Source organism: Calypte anna, chromosome 2 (genome assembly GCF_003957555.1).
Source record: "Calypte anna isolate BGI_N300 chromosome 2, bCalAnn1_v1.p, whole genome shotgun sequence".
In the NCBI taxonomy this organism is placed as follows: domain Eukaryota; kingdom Metazoa; phylum Chordata; class Aves; order Apodiformes; family Trochilidae; genus Calypte; species Calypte anna.
Genome location: NC_044245.1, coordinates 133,613,033 through 133,631,203, shown reverse-complemented (window position 1 = coordinate 133,631,203; position 18,171 = coordinate 133,613,033). Strand labels below are relative to the sequence as shown.

Below are 18,171 nucleotides of genomic sequence, written 5' to 3'. Positions count from 1 at the left end.
TAAAAACCGCTCTAAAGTAAGCACTTCATGTTATTGAGATGTAAAACATGGTATAATATTTTTCTCTCAAAATTCACATTTTAAAACCTGTTCTATCCTATCTATGGTGAATCCACTGTGTGTTCTGTTCTTCAAGGGGGTTTTTTGTGGGTTTTTTTCTTTGTTTGCTTTAAGTCCTGCAAGACTTGGGTTTTCTGTCATCACTGTGCTAACATATTGTATGTAAGTAACACTGTGTAAGACATATTGTAATCAAAAGAAATCCTGCTTATTTATGGGCAATCAAAGTTAGTAGTTCATAGACACCTTACTGTCATAAGCAGGTAAATGATTCATAAATCAGAAACAAGGAGTAATTGAAACAGCAAAACAAAACTTTAAGCACACAAGTATAAAATGCTTAATGATGTCCTCAGGGATACAATATTTTTCACTGTAAAGTGAGTTAGTCAGGAGCTACAGAGCCAATCAGGGGAAATGGAAAATACTTCAAAGTTGTAATACATGAAAATGTCAGCCACAAGTAGCTGCACTCTTGGCAATAAATTAACATATAGTGCATGAAGAAAACTGCATTTGCCATAGAAGAATTTAATTCCACAAGAGATGGACTTGGTCAAAAGGTTATTTGGTAGTATTAATTTTGAAACAATAGCAGCAAGAAAAAAATTAAACATTGAGTTCTGATACCAAAACACTACAGAGAGGAAGGGGTGCTACATATACATAAAGCCTTTGTTTTTAATACAAACATTTTTGCTCAGATGTCCTGAGGAGAATCTGGACAGTGTGATGCTGATGTTTGAGTTACTTAGACATAAACTTTGATTGGCAGATTATTAAGAAGAGCTGTAAAGGGAGTCAAATAGACAACCTATGTTTGAGATACACAGACAGCAGAACCTGTAAGCTAAAGCTTTTCATTCATAGTTACAGAAAAAATTTAAAGGTTTAAAATACAAAAGCAAATATAAATGTTTATACACAACTTTTCAAATATCTGAAAAGAATCCTTAAGACTTCATTGTGGCCTATGAAGTCTACATTTTCACAATTCCACGGGCATTTTTTTCTATAAAACTATGCAAAACCAGCATCAAGCACAATTTCTAAGGAAATTCTTAGGAAGACCATTAAATATGAGTTTGAAAGGTCAGAATAAATTGAAGGAAAATAAAATTCTAGTTTTTTTAATTTGTTTTCTAGTGCAGCAGAGGTGGATGACCAAGTGATTCTTAGAATTAAAGACATACTAAGCTTTATTAAAATACTCACCTGTAGAATTTCAGTCTTGGAGTTGAACAGTACACTTGTGAACATTCAGTTAATATTGGTAGAAAAAGTCTGTTTACAATTAGTATATAAACAATAGTAATTAATAAATGTAAAACACCAATCTTACACTAATCAGTGGAATCAAAGAGAAGTAGAATGCAAAAAATCCAAGCAAATTATGCTGATTTACACGTTTTATCTAACCTCTTGGAGAGCAGCTGATAAAAGTGCAGAAAAGAACCACAGAGCACATTAAGAGTATGATAAAACAATGATGTACTAACCTGGTATGCTCTATTTATTTGATTAGCTGCCCAGCTGGCATATTTCATATTATCTTTTTTCATTTTTGCACTTGCTTTTGGATTGGAAGCAATATGGCTGGAAGACTAAGAAAAAAACCCGAACAAACAGCAGTGTAACTATAAAAGATATGTGCATGAAATAAATGGAGAGCATTCAGACCACCCCAGTGATATCAAAAAAAGGAAAAAAATAGTTATTGGTAAACTGCATTCAATTAACTAAAGCTAAACTTTTAAATCAATTGCTTTTTCTAATTAAAGCTAAACTAGGCTTCAGTTGTGTAGCCAATAAGGAACCAAACCTGGAAATGAGCAGTTAATTCAATTTACTTCCCCTGAAGTGAGAAAATTAGTTTTCCCTATCCAATTTATTACCAGAGATGATCTAAAATACATCATTTGTGTGCTCAAACTGCTAGTAAGAAGATAACATTTTTCCCTGTGGCATCAGAAAGCGTATTTCATAAGCAAGTAAAACTTTATATATAAACTATGCCCATCTTCACATGAAAAGATTTTAAAAGATTACTTAACAGCTGAAGTAATTTTGGAGACACTTCCACTGACATAAATAAACCCACTCCCTCTCTTCCCAGAACATCCTTCTAAGTGCAAAAGTACCTGAATGCAAAAGACTCACAGAACACTATTCTCACCCACCAAGGAAGAGCCTCCAGAGATTTTAAAAGTACAGAAGCAAGTTTCTACACAAATACTACAATTCAAACTCAAAAAACATTTCCTTACAGCTATTTTCCTGAAACTACCTCCAGAAATGGAAGAGGGGTGGAATTATGTGCCAATAATTATAATTTTTGGAAAAAAATGGGCAAGACTTAAAGGTTAAGAGTACCTTATGTAAGGAGTACTAACTGGCAAAAATCTGTATATACTATTTAAAAACAGTTTTAATTATCTGAGCTACTAAATTAAACTAAAAGGGAAAAAAAAACCCAAACAAAAACCACAACAGAAAATGGTAAAGGATAATATATATGCATAAAAGGAGATTCAAAATTTTAACATGGAAAACATATAATTGTTCTTACCATGTAAAGTCCAAACAAAGCTCTCATATTTCTGTTGTTAAGCTTCAGTGCTTGTGCAAAATACTTTCTTGATAGCTCAAGGTTTTCAAGCCCCCCTTGAGTGTATTTAACCTGTAAAAATTACAAACTCCTGAAACTTGCACATGTCATCCATACCTCAGGAATTCAGTCTTGAAGTAAAGATATTATGAAACTTCACTTCAGGTTTGTTTTACATGGTATTTCAAATCAGATGAGTCCTCTTAAAGGACAAATAATGGCTTGGGAGAAACCTGAGCTCTTTTCAATATACAAAATCTAAAATCTTTAACTAAGGGAGAAAAAAGCCAGCATTAATTGAAATGATTTATTGCTATAGCAATAAAAAGTCATTCTTTTGCACCTATACATACTTAGAACCTTGGCAGAGTCTCTTATGAAAAGTAAGACAAACTTTAAAGATAAATTCTGGCTGCTGTAAAACTGCACTACCCCTATATTCCTTCAGCATACCAGTACACAAAACACCCCACTGCCTTTCACTATCTACTCAACTGCAAAACACAGTACAAGGTTTAGATTACTCTATTGTTTCTCTGCTCATTTTGCTTTTGTTTCTTTACTTATTTTAGATCAACAAAAAAAGGAAAAATACTAGAAGATATGCTTCATAGCCTTTTTACCTAAAGCTATTTATGATTTTCAAGTTTCAATGTTACTTCAATTATATCCATATTAGCACAACAAATTAAATCCATTCTAAGTAGCTATTAGTATAATCTAAGAAAAAATAATATGCATCTGAAACAGGAGAATGCAAATGTCTAAAAACATCAAGCTTAAATTTATAAAAGTCCTCTCTCCCTCCAGTGCTCTTTTAGGCAAAATCTCCTATGTGGATTTTGAAATCAAGCTCCACAATAACAGGCATTATAGCATTACCTCCTAGGCAGCATTGCTGTGGAAAAGTTTAAGTTCTCATGCACCTAATTGAAAAGTGCATAAACACTTCAACATTAGCTCATTTTTAGTGAGTTTTTATCTTCAATAATTCTTGCCTTTCTATATTTAGCTAGTCACACTGAGTAAGAAAAACTAATATTCTTAACACGTTAAGTTCTACAAGAGGTTAACGTTCTCTGAGTATTCTCTTAAATCTTCTAGGGAAAAATGAAAGAAATTATTTTTATTCCATTTTCACCACTAAAGTAACATAAAAACAGAATATGTATTTAAACATAACTGATTTCTCTGAAAATACTTACTTCAGCATATTGCTGACAGTATAAGTGGTTGTGTGGATTAGTCATCATAAGCTCCTCTAAGCAGAAGGCTGCCTTTGCATATCTGAAGATTATAAAAAAAGAAAGTGAAGAAAATTAAATAAGAGTATACACTTCTTTACTTTGGATTCTTCACAGCACAATAGAAGGTCTTACTTTTCCCCTAATAACTTCACGTGATACACAATTAAGTTTTTTGGTTTTAAATCATGTTTGAAACCTCAAGTTACTATTTTTACATCATAGATCCAGAAAAATATACAAAATTTGATAGTCTAGGTATATATGGAAGAAATCGTGGAAAGAATTTAACCTACCCATTTTTTATTAACAAAAGTGCCATTTCTGATCAACAAAAGCAATTATTAGAACCAGGCACTAGGTACTCTAAGACACTGCACTTGACTACAAAACGAGTGATATTTTTTGTACAAGAAAACTCAGCTGCCTGAGGATTCACAAAGTTATAGATCAGAGCACTTACATGGTCAGTTAACTTCACCTGTCAAACATAGAAGATCGAAAAAACATACTAGAGAAGAGTTCTAAAAATCAAGCAGTGCAAATTTATGTATGAAAACAGCATCACACCAGTTCAAACAGGCAACAATTTATCATTGCAAAAGAAAATGTTAGTACTTGGTCTTTAAGAAGTCAAGCTCAAAATGTAGGTTTATTTAACTACAAAAATCTTAGCTTTATAATCTTTCAAGTAATAGTTTCCTGTAGAATATGTATCTTCTACAGGTTTGTGAAAGCACTGTTGCCCACTTTACAGAATAGGCTTCAAAAACTTAAGAAATACAATGTTTACAGTGACAGTGTGGGCACACAGTTAATACCAGAGTAAAAGCAATTTAGCAATACTGAGACATTATTAAATTACATAATCTGTAAAATCTTATTTCTAAAATGAATGTATTGTGGTCTTCTCCTATGCATAGTATGAGTGTTGGGTATATATTTCAAATATTAATTTGAAACAAGAGGACAGCCACCTCATTCTACAAAAGCAGAAGCCACAGTACTCATAACATAACACAGGGTACAACTGAGGACTATATAAAACTTGTAAGTGTGTTAATGTACTGTTAAAGCAGCATGGTGATTTCAGATGCAAGACTGAATTTTTTAAAATGATAAAACAAATAAGCTGATTGTTTCCTTTAAAAATTAATTTTGAGGTGCTTTTAGCCAAGACTGCCATTTCCCCTTTTATAATAATAATAAAATAATAATAATAACAATAATAACAACAACGCTCATAAAATTACAGTGAGCACAGTAATTTTTTCAATGAACTGAAGAAAGTTGTACTTATTATTTTTTATTGGAATTACAGACCAAGACAAATACAAGCAAAAGCAATTTCTTTCTCAGTTTTTATTACACAATTTTGTAGTAAAGACTGTAACAAAAAACCCAAACCAAACCCAATAATGTTTGTTCGCATCATACCATCAATCACTTTTGTACTGACAGGTTTGACAAGCTTAAATATCTTTCTAACCTTTTTTCAAAAATAGCTGTTTTCTTTGAAAAGTGGGTGCTGAATTCCCCCCCCTTCAAGTGGATATCTGGATATCAAAATTCTAAAGTAGTCCTTAATTCAGCATTTGAAAGAGTCCAACAATTATTTTCTTTGAAAATGAGGTGAGAATGGCTATTTCTCCCTTGAGAATTTCATTCTTTTACTACTCTCTAGAAAGGAAGGAAACAATATGATATAATTCAGGCGGGCTAAAGAACTAAAGGGGGGGGAAGATACGCCTTTGGGTGGGGGTTAGAATTAATGCTGTGATATTAGAAAACTTGCATTAAGTCTTTGGCTAATCCTCTCACACTGGGATTTCCTCCTGTCACTACAGCAATAAAAAAAGCCAACAAAAACATTAAATATCCATTAAGCAAGTTACTACAACATTCGACATTCTTGATTGCATCGAGTTTTGTACCCAGGCGACCAGATGCCTTTAACTCTGGATCCATGGGGGTTGTTTTTTTTGCTTTTTTTTAAAGGTTACTAAAAGTTCTTGCAGATGTAGGCTAAAATATATAAGTTGCTATGATATACAGATTTTAAAAGTAAAGAATTTAAAATCTTACCAGTAAGAAATTCATGGGAAATAAGTACTGTTTCCCACTACACTTTAAGCACTTTTAAAATACTGAATTTTAAAAAATGACTAAAACATAGATGTAAGAAGTAAACTGCTTCTGTTTTAAAATCAAATGCCTTCTTAAAGCATTTGGTAGTCCAAGAAGGCTGGTAATTACTTCCTATTGATGCTTGTTATACTAGAAATGAGACAGCATACTTTCTAACACTAGTTTCTAAAAAAATTATTTTCAAAAAATTACTGAGGTCTATGACTTATAAAGAGTGGGTTTCAATGTAACAGATTTTATGTGAACTTAGCAAACAACTTACTCATGTTCATTGATGTAAAGTTCTGCAAGTTCATGCCAAGCTTCTTGGTCTCCAACAAATCTGTGTGGAGAAAACAAAAAAGAGGAAAATGAGAAAAAAAGAAAGAAAGTGCAAGGGAGTCTGTAAATGACCCGCATGGAAGCAAAAGCGTAAATCAAATGCAAATTCCATTTTAATTAAAAAGATTTATCAGAATAGCAAAACACAATCTGTATTCTTGTAAGACACTCACTGTTCCAGATACTCATTCAGCTCTCGGATGGCCTCAAGATTTTTCCCTTGAGCTTTTCGAATGGCAATCTTACGCTTTCTTGCTGCCTATGGATTGACATTAATAAAGGATTAGGGTCTCATAACTCCCTGGGTTTTTGTAAAGAAAGCAATTTGACTGTGCAAATTATTATCTCAATACCAGTGAAATTCCACTGCAGAGCAACTGCTAGGTTCAAGTTTATAAACATACCCTATGACATCCCACTGAGAGACTGAAAGCCTCTTCTTGCAATCACATTATGTATGCTTTTCTTTGGAGGCACAAACTGTATGCATTATTTCATTCAAATAAATGACTGTCCAGATTCTGATAATTACAAACCAGCAGGGGATGCTAATCTTCAGTCATTCCAAAGACCCCCCCCTTGTCATTCACAAGATTCATGACTACAGAGGAGAGATGGTGACTAAGTCTTAGAGAATCCCACAGATACATTTGGTTGCCACTTATACGGTTTTCACCCACTTATAAACACTCTTGCTGGAATGCTTAATGGTATCTTTAATTAACATTGAATACACATCAATTTAATAAAAATTTCATTTCTTATCATTCCTGGGGCACAGAGTGGGCTCTACAGTGTAAAAGGAATACAAAACAGATATTCTGATAGCAAAACTGAGCACTACTTCAACATGCGGGTGGAAAGTATCTCAATGTAAACAATATAAAAAGAAGTTATAATAATTATCATTGTATTTAAATTTTGCATTCCGTAGAAGTTGTCACAGATCACCAGGAGAAAAGATACACAGAATTTTTAAAGTTGACTATTTTGCACTTCAATCCAACATCTGAGTTTCTGAAGTATTCAGAAAACAGGTTATAGGTCTCTAAAAACAGTTCTCAGACCTCTAGGAATTGCGAATCAAGACACACTCGAGGTGTAATTTAACACAAGAGACATTTTCCCAGCAGTCTGACAAGAGATTGGAGTAAACAGCACCACACCTCAGCCAGTCTGAAAGTCATCACATCAGGAATCTGACAGAATGAAAGTAAAACCAAATTTCAGCATAACATGCCTCAAAGAACAAACACCATCAGCCTTGCCTGTAACCCCTGCTCTCTTGGGGGAACAAAACCACTGAAGCCAGATAGGAGAAGACAGACAGTCTGGTGCATGTGATCTGTCTGGATGTAGGCACACATTTACATGTTATTTCCCCATGAGATAGTATTAATGAAAATAAATAAATAAAGCAGCACACTTCTCCAGTAATGAAATCCCACTGCTCGTTCCCCTCATAGCATTCATTCCATTTCATGTCTTACAAAGAGGTTATACAGTTGGGCATCACCTTACAGAAGCCTTAAAAGCAAAGGAATGGAAAATTATTCAACAAAACTATAATTTCAGAACTATCTTAAATACAACTATTGAAATAATTTAGTTTCTTCATTATGTACCTTCCCTAAGATCACAGGTGTGTATACAGCGAAGAGTTCTGGTATTTTTACAGTACTTCCAAGTAACATTTGTCTTTAATAATTTGTTACCCTTTTATCATCATTTCAACCGATTTATTGTGCTAGGAAGAAGAGCAGAGTGCAGCATTTCAGTAAACTAGTACAAGCTACAAAAGCAATTATATGAAAGATTTTTTAACATTATAACTGCTGGTTTATTCTTTCCCCTGAGTTCATGCCCTTCACCTCTTGCACAAACATATAATCTATGAAAACTCAGTGAAAATGACTCGTGTGAGGAAAAAATATTTCACTGTTCTGCTTAAACACAAGGCACAGGCAGAGAGAAAACTTATCAGAACAATCAAGAGAAAAATTAGGACACAAGCAGTGTGTTGGGTTTACCCACAGTCATTTTGTTTCCCACTGCTTCTTTGTCAAACTGCATCCTGTGACGTTACATTTATCATTCCACTTTTACTGGGAGCCATTTGGCTAAAAGCCATAATTGACTCTGGAAATTTTAAATGCTGAATACATTTATCATTATAACAATAACACACACTGCTTTATGTTATTTTTGAGGTTTTAAAATAAAGATAGCAGTGCAACTGAAGTTTTGGGGTTTTTTTAATATAAAACCAATAATATTACATGCTTATTATATTGTTACTATTACTAAACAAAACGTTAACCCAAAACCATTGCTCTCTATTGCATTTTATGAAGAGGTCTCAAAGCATTTCCCTTGCTATGGTGGGAACACCAGGGCACTGTTAAACTCACTACCCAAGACTGATCCTTTACAGAGCCCAGTGACCTTCCTGCTGAGCCCCAAACACGTAAGCATGGAAAGTGAGGGTAGCAGCCTGCACAGCCAAAGGGGCACCGCACACCATTACAGCTTTTTTACAAGTGATAGACTACTTTACAACGTAGATTTTGCATTTAAAATTCAGGTCTTATTTTCAAAATGTAGAGAAAAACGAATTGAGACTGATCAATTTAAATTTCTTGAGAATTGAAACAATCTGTTTAAAATTTAAAACCAAGCAAGCAAGTGACAACTTCATTTGCAATGGCAATCAGGAACAGCATACAAAAGTCAGCCTCCTTTTTAATTTCTAATGCAACTCCCTCAATTGCATTCAAGGAAGTCCTCTAAAAGAGTTCAGAAACATTTTTTCCATGACTGGTTTATTTCTTAACTACAGCACTCACAAGTAACATAAATCACTATAACCTCTAGGCATACATTTATGAAAAGCTACAACTATATTTAGAACTGATATTTACCTATAACAAACACATCTAGTGCAATCAAATAATGAGGATTAAAAGATGAGGCATAAATAACATGTTCTGATGGTAGCACTTAGGCGTAAAATTAATTGAACATACAGTCAATGAGAAATAGTCAAGTTGCAAATAGTCTAAATTCACTGAATTCCACAATTTTTCTTCAAAATTACACTTATTTGAGAGAACCAAAATTTAAAATTTCCTTCTTTATCCACCTTCTCTACCACCAAAAATAAAGCAGCATCTGGGCTTGATATCTGCACCCTCTTCAGTCTCAAATAAACCTTAAAAAATGCCAGGACAAGTCAGTTTTTTTACAGAGAACTTATAGGTTGTTGTGGAGTGTTTTTGTTTGTTTGTTTGTTTTTTTAAAAAAGGCTCAGACACTGAAAACAGCACTGATAAGGGATGAACAAAACATTGTATAGTAGCATAGTATTTTTTAATGTCTGTTTAAAACTACTAGAAGAATGTAATGAGGATGTAAGGGTGTTTTTTTAAAAGCCGTCACTGATCTGGAGCAAGAACTAATCCTCCATTAATCATTATTCTTTTTAATTAGTATTGAATAGACTCCAAGTGAAGATTTGAACATTTATCAACTTCTGCACTTCATTATTAAAATATACCAAAAAAAAAGAGTCTAAAATTGTTCTAAATTTCATGATTGTAAAGAAAGTAGTAGAAGAAGAATTTCCAGGGACTAATACCTCTAAGGAAATAACGATTTTGCATCTGTGTAATTGTTGCAGCATTTAACAAATTGTATTTGGCATCCTAATACTAACTTCTTTTTTTTTTTTTAAATTTGTTTGGTTTCTGTTTTTTTTAGAACTTAGCACTTCACAAAACGTGGATTTGATCTCAGAGCTCAATACATTAAAATAACTTCCTTCAAAGTGCAATAGGCAAATCACAACACAAGTGTAAACAACTGCAACCAAGATACAAGGGAAGGAATCATAAACTGAATACAACCACAATAATTTATGTACTCTGACCAGACTTAGGACTTAACCATGGAAGACAGTTAAATCTGGCCAAGTCTTGCAAATTAATCTATACAGCCACAGAGCTGCTGAGCTGAATCTGCTCCTCCATGTATAATGTCAAAGCATAAGTAGCAATGGTGAATATAACTTGCTAAAGGGTCCTTCAGGGGAATCCAATAAACAGCAGCCCAAAAATTCTAACACCAGCACACAGCAAAACTGGTAGAATTACAAAGGCTAAAAAACTGAAGCCTGGCATCGGAAAACATGAAAAATGCTGTATATCAAAGAAGTGTAAGACCAGTTTACAGAAGAAAGTAAAGCCTCCCCAATCTCCTGGAGTTCCTTGAAGGAGTCACTAAGTGTGGATAAATAAAAAATCCACTTAAATGATCCACAAGATCTCTCACTCTGAAGCCAAAAGCTCTGAAGAAAACTAAGTTGCCACAAGGTAAGAGGGGAAGGTCTTCACACAGATAAATAAATCAGCCAAAAGATATGAAATAGAGGGGAAGAGAGTTCTAGTCTACCAGTAAGTTCTCTTCACTGAGAATACTGGAGTCACCTGCACTAAAAATGATTGCTCAGCATATTTATAACCAGACTAACAAGGGAATTAATGGTGATGTGTTAAAAGTTAATTGATGATCATGAATTAAGTAACAGTGAATGTCAGAATGATAAAACAGCCCCTGAAATGTATTACCCTAGATAAAGGTAAAACAATGCTAATCTAACGTACACAGTGAGGTTCTCTGAATTTGCCCAGTTCAGAAGGAGAGGTTGGAGTTCAATACATAGTTCTAAAATGTCTATTTGATATTCAGGGGAAGCCTTAAAAAGCAATCCAAAACCAACAGCACTGTGATGCTGGAATTATAAGAAAAGAATACAGAGCTGAACACATAAGGGGCATAATTTTGCCATTGTATAATTCCATACTGCTTTTGCATTTTTACTACTGACTGCAGTCCTGTCCTTTTCCTCATTCAAATACAGAAAAAAAAACAGAACAGACAATCAGAACAGCAGCAGGGTTTCAGGTCACACAATGACAATAAACTGCTAGACAGGTTAGGAGTTCTCAGTTTAAACAGCAGAAAAATGCAAAAGATCCCTAAAATCATGCACAAAGTGAACAGAAAATAACTGCTGTGACAGATGAATTAGGGGTATCAAATAAAATTGCTAGATTGAAGGTTTGAAAAAAAAATGTGAGATTTGCTCAACCATGGATAAATGATGAAATCTCATTTCTAAAAGACACTGTAGACAGCAAACCAAATTTACACAAATTCAAACACTTAATTTCAAGAGACAATACCTCCTACATTTAAGATTGCTGCACTCACAGAAGTAAGATATGGGAAAAATGCTGGAATGCACTCTGCTCTCACTCACTCCACCAATCACAATTCAACAAGATGAAAAAAGAACCTAGCAGAGGTAAATGATGTTCTATAAAAATAAGAAACATATTTTTTTAGTATGCAGGTACTGTATTCCCCAGCTTAATCATCCCTTCTCCTTGGGGACTATCTGAAGCAGTAACTGCAGCTCTTCACTCCTCTCACCAACTCCACTCTTTATCCAACACAGTGCCAAGCTATCTTTTTCAATTCCCTTTAAAACTACCACCATACAAACTCAAGTTTAGGATTAGTCATGTCTTTCCTGGCAGTGCTAGCAATGTGTTTAATGAAACACAGACACATCACCTCAGAAAATTCCCTGTTAGTAAATACTTCACTTGGCAAGCAATTCTCATTTTTGAAATTTACAAGCGTCCTGCAGATAAATTACAACTCTGCAAGAAGTTAAGAAGAGCTCTCTTGAATGTTCAAAATGAGTGCACAGCTACTGTGGGAGTTTTGAAGAACTATTACTGCAAATGATAAACAGACACCGAATACCCAGACCCAGCACTCGTTATTCACACCTTACTTGATACAGACAAGGAGCTGGGAGGGAAAAAAAAATGTTCCCTAGACAGTTAAGATGGTAGTAATGCACAGAGACAGATGCTAGGGTGAATGACCTTTGATATCCATGCCATATAACTGCTCCTATTTACAGGATACTAAGTACTACGATTTTGCTATGAATCTTTCTAGTATCTGGATTCTTGTGTGTCTTCAACCACCTCCTGAGCCTCTTTTGAAAAACATTCAGCTTGGCTAGAAAAAGGATCTCAAAATAGTACAGGAAAGTGTAACTTCATATGACCATATACTTGATCCTACCCATTGCCATAAACAATAGAGTCGTTAGTGAAATATTTTACAAACCCTGTAAGACAACAGCCTCACCCAGAACACTATCTTGTTCTGAAAATTCCATGTTTCATTCTTCATTCTTCACTGGACTCATGAAGTTAATGAGATTATCCACGTGTCCTAAACTAAGCAAGCACATACAGCATCGTGTAGTATTAAAAGCTTAGTTGAAAAAGTAGCAAGAAAACCAACAGAAGAACTATCCCAATAAAAACCTCAGATTTTCTGTGGATCAGAATTCAGGCAGAACTTTGCCTTATGCTGTATGCCACTTCCCCCTGGTGCTGACCAATTGCTCAGCAATCTTGTTGATGGCTGAGTTGAAGAATCAGGAGAAACTGTAGATGTGCTACAATGACAGTGGGGCAGAACAGAATAAACACAAACGTAAGTCTTGAACACAGGAACCCCATTTCCTTCCTTATCATCAGTCTTATTTGCAATTCTGAACAGGCTACCTTGAGAGAGGCCTGACTCCCCAGAATATTCAGATATCTAATCAAAATGGATGGGTCTACATTCAAATTGCTCCTGAAAGCAGAATTTTTGGAAGGTAAAAAATACAAAAAGGTATTCAACTTAATCTGATACACACACATACATGTAATTTCAGAATTCCTCATTTAATACTCCTTACAGAATTAAAATCAATAGAAAAGTCAGAGAGCTAACAGCCTGCATAGGAACTGAGTCCTAAATGATTCTGCAGAGCTGGGCTTTCACCTTCTCTCTATATGTAAAACATCAGTACTGTTTCATCTCACATGGCTCCTGTGGGACAAACAAGAGGAAAAAAGCCATTTAAGACACTACATTCCTTTATAAGAGCCCCATTCCCAGAAATGAGAACTTGTGTTTAAAACAGAAAATACCAATGTATCAATGCCATGCAGATTTCCTACTGAATTTTACACAAGTAATCCACCCAAAATATAAACCCTAATGTAGTATAAAGACCATCAACAAGGATACAAGAGCACTGTGAAAAGCAATTTGCTATTTGAAAATACCTAGAGCGTGAATGTGTCATGACATTTCGTATTACAAAATTATATCACAGTTTAATCACTGGATTATTTGAAGTCACAAAGGATACCACTGATCAATAGCTCCTTACTTCAAAAGACTACTGATTATTTCAAGAGTAGGAAGATTCTGGTATTTTTTTAGCTGCATGCTTGAGCATTCAGCTTTATCTCTACAAGGTATGACCTGTATCTGCATTTTCTTCAGTAAAATTCTAACTTATAGAACCACAAGTTTGGTCACTTGTAGCATTCAAATAGTATATGCATTCTACTATTAGAGCTAAGATAATGATTGACAGAAATAACCTCCAGGCAAAAAGTGATTTTTAAATTTTTTTTTTACACACACACACAAAAGAAAAATTGTTAAAGATTTAAATGTTACTACACATCCCTCTGTTCCAATCACCCACCCACCCTTTAAGCCACGTGTTTCCCTACAGCCTCCCTGACCTCTCCTGTTAACAAACCACCTAAACTTCCATTACCTGTCCCTCCTTCTTTTGGTCCTTACAGTTCTGCTTCCCTCTTTTTTACTTAGCTCTTTCTGGATGTTTTTTCCCTTCTACTTATTGCTTGGGTGCAACTCAGAAAAGGAGCCTCCCTACTTTCTGCACCTTTCCTGTAGCCCTACAACTATGAGAAGCAACTTAAAGGAAGACTTGCTTTGTCTCTGTAGCCTAGGAAAGATCATGCTTGATAGAAATGGGTTTTTAAGATGTATTTAATGAAAATTCCAGCAGTGAGAACACAGAGATTTTCAAATGCCTGTAACTTAGCCAGTTTGTGTGTTTTTCTCATAGTAAAATAAAAGCTGTACTCTATCAAGAACCCTTTTCCTGTTGGTATCCAAGGCTTTCCTTCAAAAGAGCAGGACAAGAATTTCTCAATGAAACACAGTAACAGCAAAACCAAAAAGTGCTTACTACCAACCCTGCTAAAAAAAACAATGCCCTTCTTACTTTGTTCTGAGAAACAGACTAAGCATTTTATCAGATCATCTACAAGCAAGTTGGTCACTGCTACACATCAGTATAAAGATTTTCAACTTGATACATTAAATTTAATAATAAAAAACAGGCCCTATTGTAGCAGGAAGAGCCTTCTTGCTCCTGAGGCTCAATGAGCTGCTGGCCTCTCCATTGCCTCACACCAGAGTGAGCTTAGCTAGGCTTCTCTCTGTGGCTGTGTGTCCCACCTTTAGTGGCCCCCTGGTCTTGCTCATGCCCAATAGGGGGCCTGTCCTAACCAGGCACAGGTGGACTCACACCCACTCTTTGGCAACTCAAGGCACCTGGTTTATCTTGTTTCTCTACATTTCCCCCCCCCCCTTTTTTTTTTATAGCTTACAACACTGATTACAGGATTTTTACAAACATTTTACACTTATAGCTTATGGGATTTAACCCTAGCTTCTAAGACTGACACAACACTGAACATTACACTTAAACATACAAACATACACTTATAGCTTACGGGATTTAACCCTAGCTTACAAACATACAAACATACACAAGATTTTTACACATCTTTTTACACTTTTTTTCGACTGACACAAACATACATAGCTTACAGGATTTAACCCTAGCTTACAAACATAATGTCAGCCCAGGCACTTTTCACAAAGTCTCTGCCTTTCCGACTTGAGTTGTTCTTCTCCCTCCTGTATCTGCTCTTCTCTTGGCTTCCTTCTGCTCAGGGGTTTCCAAAGAGAGAATCCTTATCTTAGCTTCCCTCTGCTCAGGGGTTTCCAATCCAAAGAGCTTGCTGGTCATACCTTTCAGGGAGAGTGTTAGCCCAGGCACTTTTTCAAATCAGGGAGAATGTTCCTGTTGCCAGCTCCTCACACTGCTGCTTCTTTAGACGTCTGTATGTTGCTTTAGACGTCTGTATGTTGCTTCTTTAGACGTCTGTACGTTGCCCGCATTCTCCACCAAATGTAGTGGGAAGAGCCTTCTTGCTCCTGAGGCTCAATGAGCTGCTGGCCTCTCCATTGCCTCACACCAGAGTGAGCTTAGCTAGGCTTCTCTCTGTGGCTGTGTGTCCCACCTTTAGTGGCCCCCTGGTCTTGCTCATGCCCAATAGGGGCCTGTCCTAACCAGGCACACGTGGACTCACACCCACTCTTTGGCAACTCGAGGCACCTGGTTTATCTTGTTTCTCTACACCCTATAACAGAAAATCTCATGCAGCCTTAATGGAGTCATCTGTTAAGATTTGTTAAAGTAAGACGTGTTATACATCTACAAAGCTTGCATTTCAACCAAAATGGAAAAGAATGGAACAGGTTCCCATTCTTATTCTATTAAAATGCACACAAGTTCTGCTTTTCACAGAAGTCACATTTCATTCATTAATGTTAAACTCTTCAGAGAGGGGAGAGACCCTCAGTCAACACCTACTTGCCTTGAAAAAGGAAACAGGATCTCTGAGGTGACAACATTAACATTGCCCCGTTGTCAAAGAGTCATCTTTTTCAGCATGTAAACTCAGAGTGAGACAGAACACTGAGAGATTGTAATCTTTCCAAAACAAAGACTATTTTGATTTCTATCCTAATAAATTAAATTTTAAAAAATATTACCTTAATTGCAGAAGTTTGCATGCAACAAAATGTAATACAAAAGTGTAAAAGCCCATTACATAATTTGAGTTCAAAGTTCAATTTCCATAATGGAAAAGTTTGTTAGGTGTGTAAAATAAATTTTTTAATTTTTGAAAAAGCTTTTTCCATGCTTCTATTTGAAACTGTAAGTGGATGCAAAGTATGATTTTCATGATTCATGTGAACAAATGTCTATGTTTCACTTACTGCACTTGCCAAAATGTTTAATGTATATAAGCAACTCCATGTGTCAGCAGAGCAGAAGACATTGCTACAAGGTAAGGTGAGTGCCAAGACAAACTCAGCAACAGTTTCTCTCTTAAAAACTTGAAATATTTATTTTCCTACAGCAGCCACATATGTGCCTGGAAATAATTAACAAGTAAGTCACAAAGAAATCTGCACATTACAATTACCAAAACTCTCTCTGTAACTTTCACTCTTCCCACACAAGGTTTAGCCAACCTAGTCTGCACTTATATACCAAAGAACCTTTGCATTTAACACTCTCCACTTCTGTTCTCAGATCTTAAGAAATCAAATGTAAATATTAGAACAGCTGCATGATACATCTTATGCCTCTAATTCCAGATCCATTTTTTGGATCTTTATGATTCTGTTACTGATGAAATCCAAATCAGGTAATAGTATTTCATATCACTCACTTAAAGAGATCCTTTTCTTTTATGAAACCATCCAACACACCCCTCAGATGTCATTAGCCATGTTGTGACAGCTGAACAGTAAAACTGCCAAGAACTCACACTTCTAAGGCCTAAAGTCCATGGAAGTCATTGTAATATCATGTTCCATTCTCCACTGGCTTCAGCAAAAGGTCATACAGTGGGGACCTAGGAGACCTATTCTTGTGGCTTCCCTGTAGATGGGTTCCATCTCATTTTCACATGACTATGAAGACCTAGTGTCCCTAAAACTCTTTGGGTCATACCCTTACAAAATCTACCAACATTCACTGCAGACAGTTAAACACCTTATCCTCAAACTTCAACTGAGAAACACTATAGACTTGCAAAGGACAAGTGCAGATCACCTATGTTTGTCTCCCAGAACATAGTTCAAGTAGTACTGCTCCAGGGAGAGCAAAACAGAAGAGTCAAGAAATTCATGCTTAACCTTTAAGCAAGATTAAAAAATAGGAAGATGAAAGACCCATAGGAGACTATGATGGTTCTTTAAATACTGCATATTCAGGGAAAAAAGAAAAGCTAACGGGCCCACTCTAAGCCCTGCTAAGGCTGCTGGAAAGGTTTCTAGTTAAAAACGTATCTTCTAAATTCAGCATTTCAGTGGAGATTACATTGCAACTTGCCATCAGGAATCATATTTCATTTCTTGTAGTAAAGGTGATAAATATTATTGTAGGAGTCCTGGTTTGAAAGAAGCAGCATAAAAACTTCCTATAGTCATACTAGCTTGAGATCTTTTGGAAACTAAAGGAAAAAACCACAGTGATATAGACATTCATTTTTACACAGTGAAACCCACAAAATGCAATCATAATTTCAAACAAGAACCCACTCCAGTTCAGAAACATCTTTTCAACTTACTGTGTTAGTTGAATCTTCTTGTAAAATTCTATCATATAACTGGATAGCATCATCATACCTGTTCAAAGAAATAATTATAATTAACTTCTGCTAAGACAGAAATTATTTTTTGACTGTCCTTGCAACAACTAATAATCTTTCCACACACTTTAAACTGAATATATTTAAGCTAACTATAACAATACAAAATTCTTTTGAACATTAAATATGAACAGGACTGATTTATGTCACTAAGTTAAAAAAAGAAATACACAGTAATTGCTTCATGGAACACTGTTTCAGAAGCAAGTTCTGTACTTTTCACTCATTTTCTTACCCTCCTCTCCTCTCCTCTCTATTTCTGTACCCAGTAGACTCTACCATCACATCTTATCTTCCCCTTTGACCTCTCCCC

The 18,171-nt window shown here is 35.3% G+C and overlaps 1 protein-coding gene across 1 annotated transcript in view; it reads right to left on the bottom strand.

Annotated features, from left to right (window-relative positions):
• Positions 1–18,171, bottom strand: part of EMC2 (ER membrane protein complex subunit 2) — a 36,679-nt gene that overhangs the window by 4,808 nt on the left and 13,700 nt on the right. Inside the window, exons 5-10 of the mRNA XM_030446047.1 lie at positions 17,778–17,835; positions 6,555–6,640; positions 6,323–6,382; positions 3,874–3,955; positions 2,630–2,740; positions 1,560–1,664 (exon numbers count right to left, since the gene is read on the bottom strand). Coding sequence (XP_030301907.1) covers positions 1,560–1,664; positions 2,630–2,740; positions 3,874–3,955; positions 6,323–6,382; positions 6,555–6,640; positions 17,778–17,835 — 502 coding nt within the window. The remainder of the gene's footprint in view (positions 1–1,559; positions 1,665–2,629; positions 2,741–3,873; positions 3,956–6,322; positions 6,383–6,554; positions 6,641–17,777; positions 17,836–18,171) is intronic.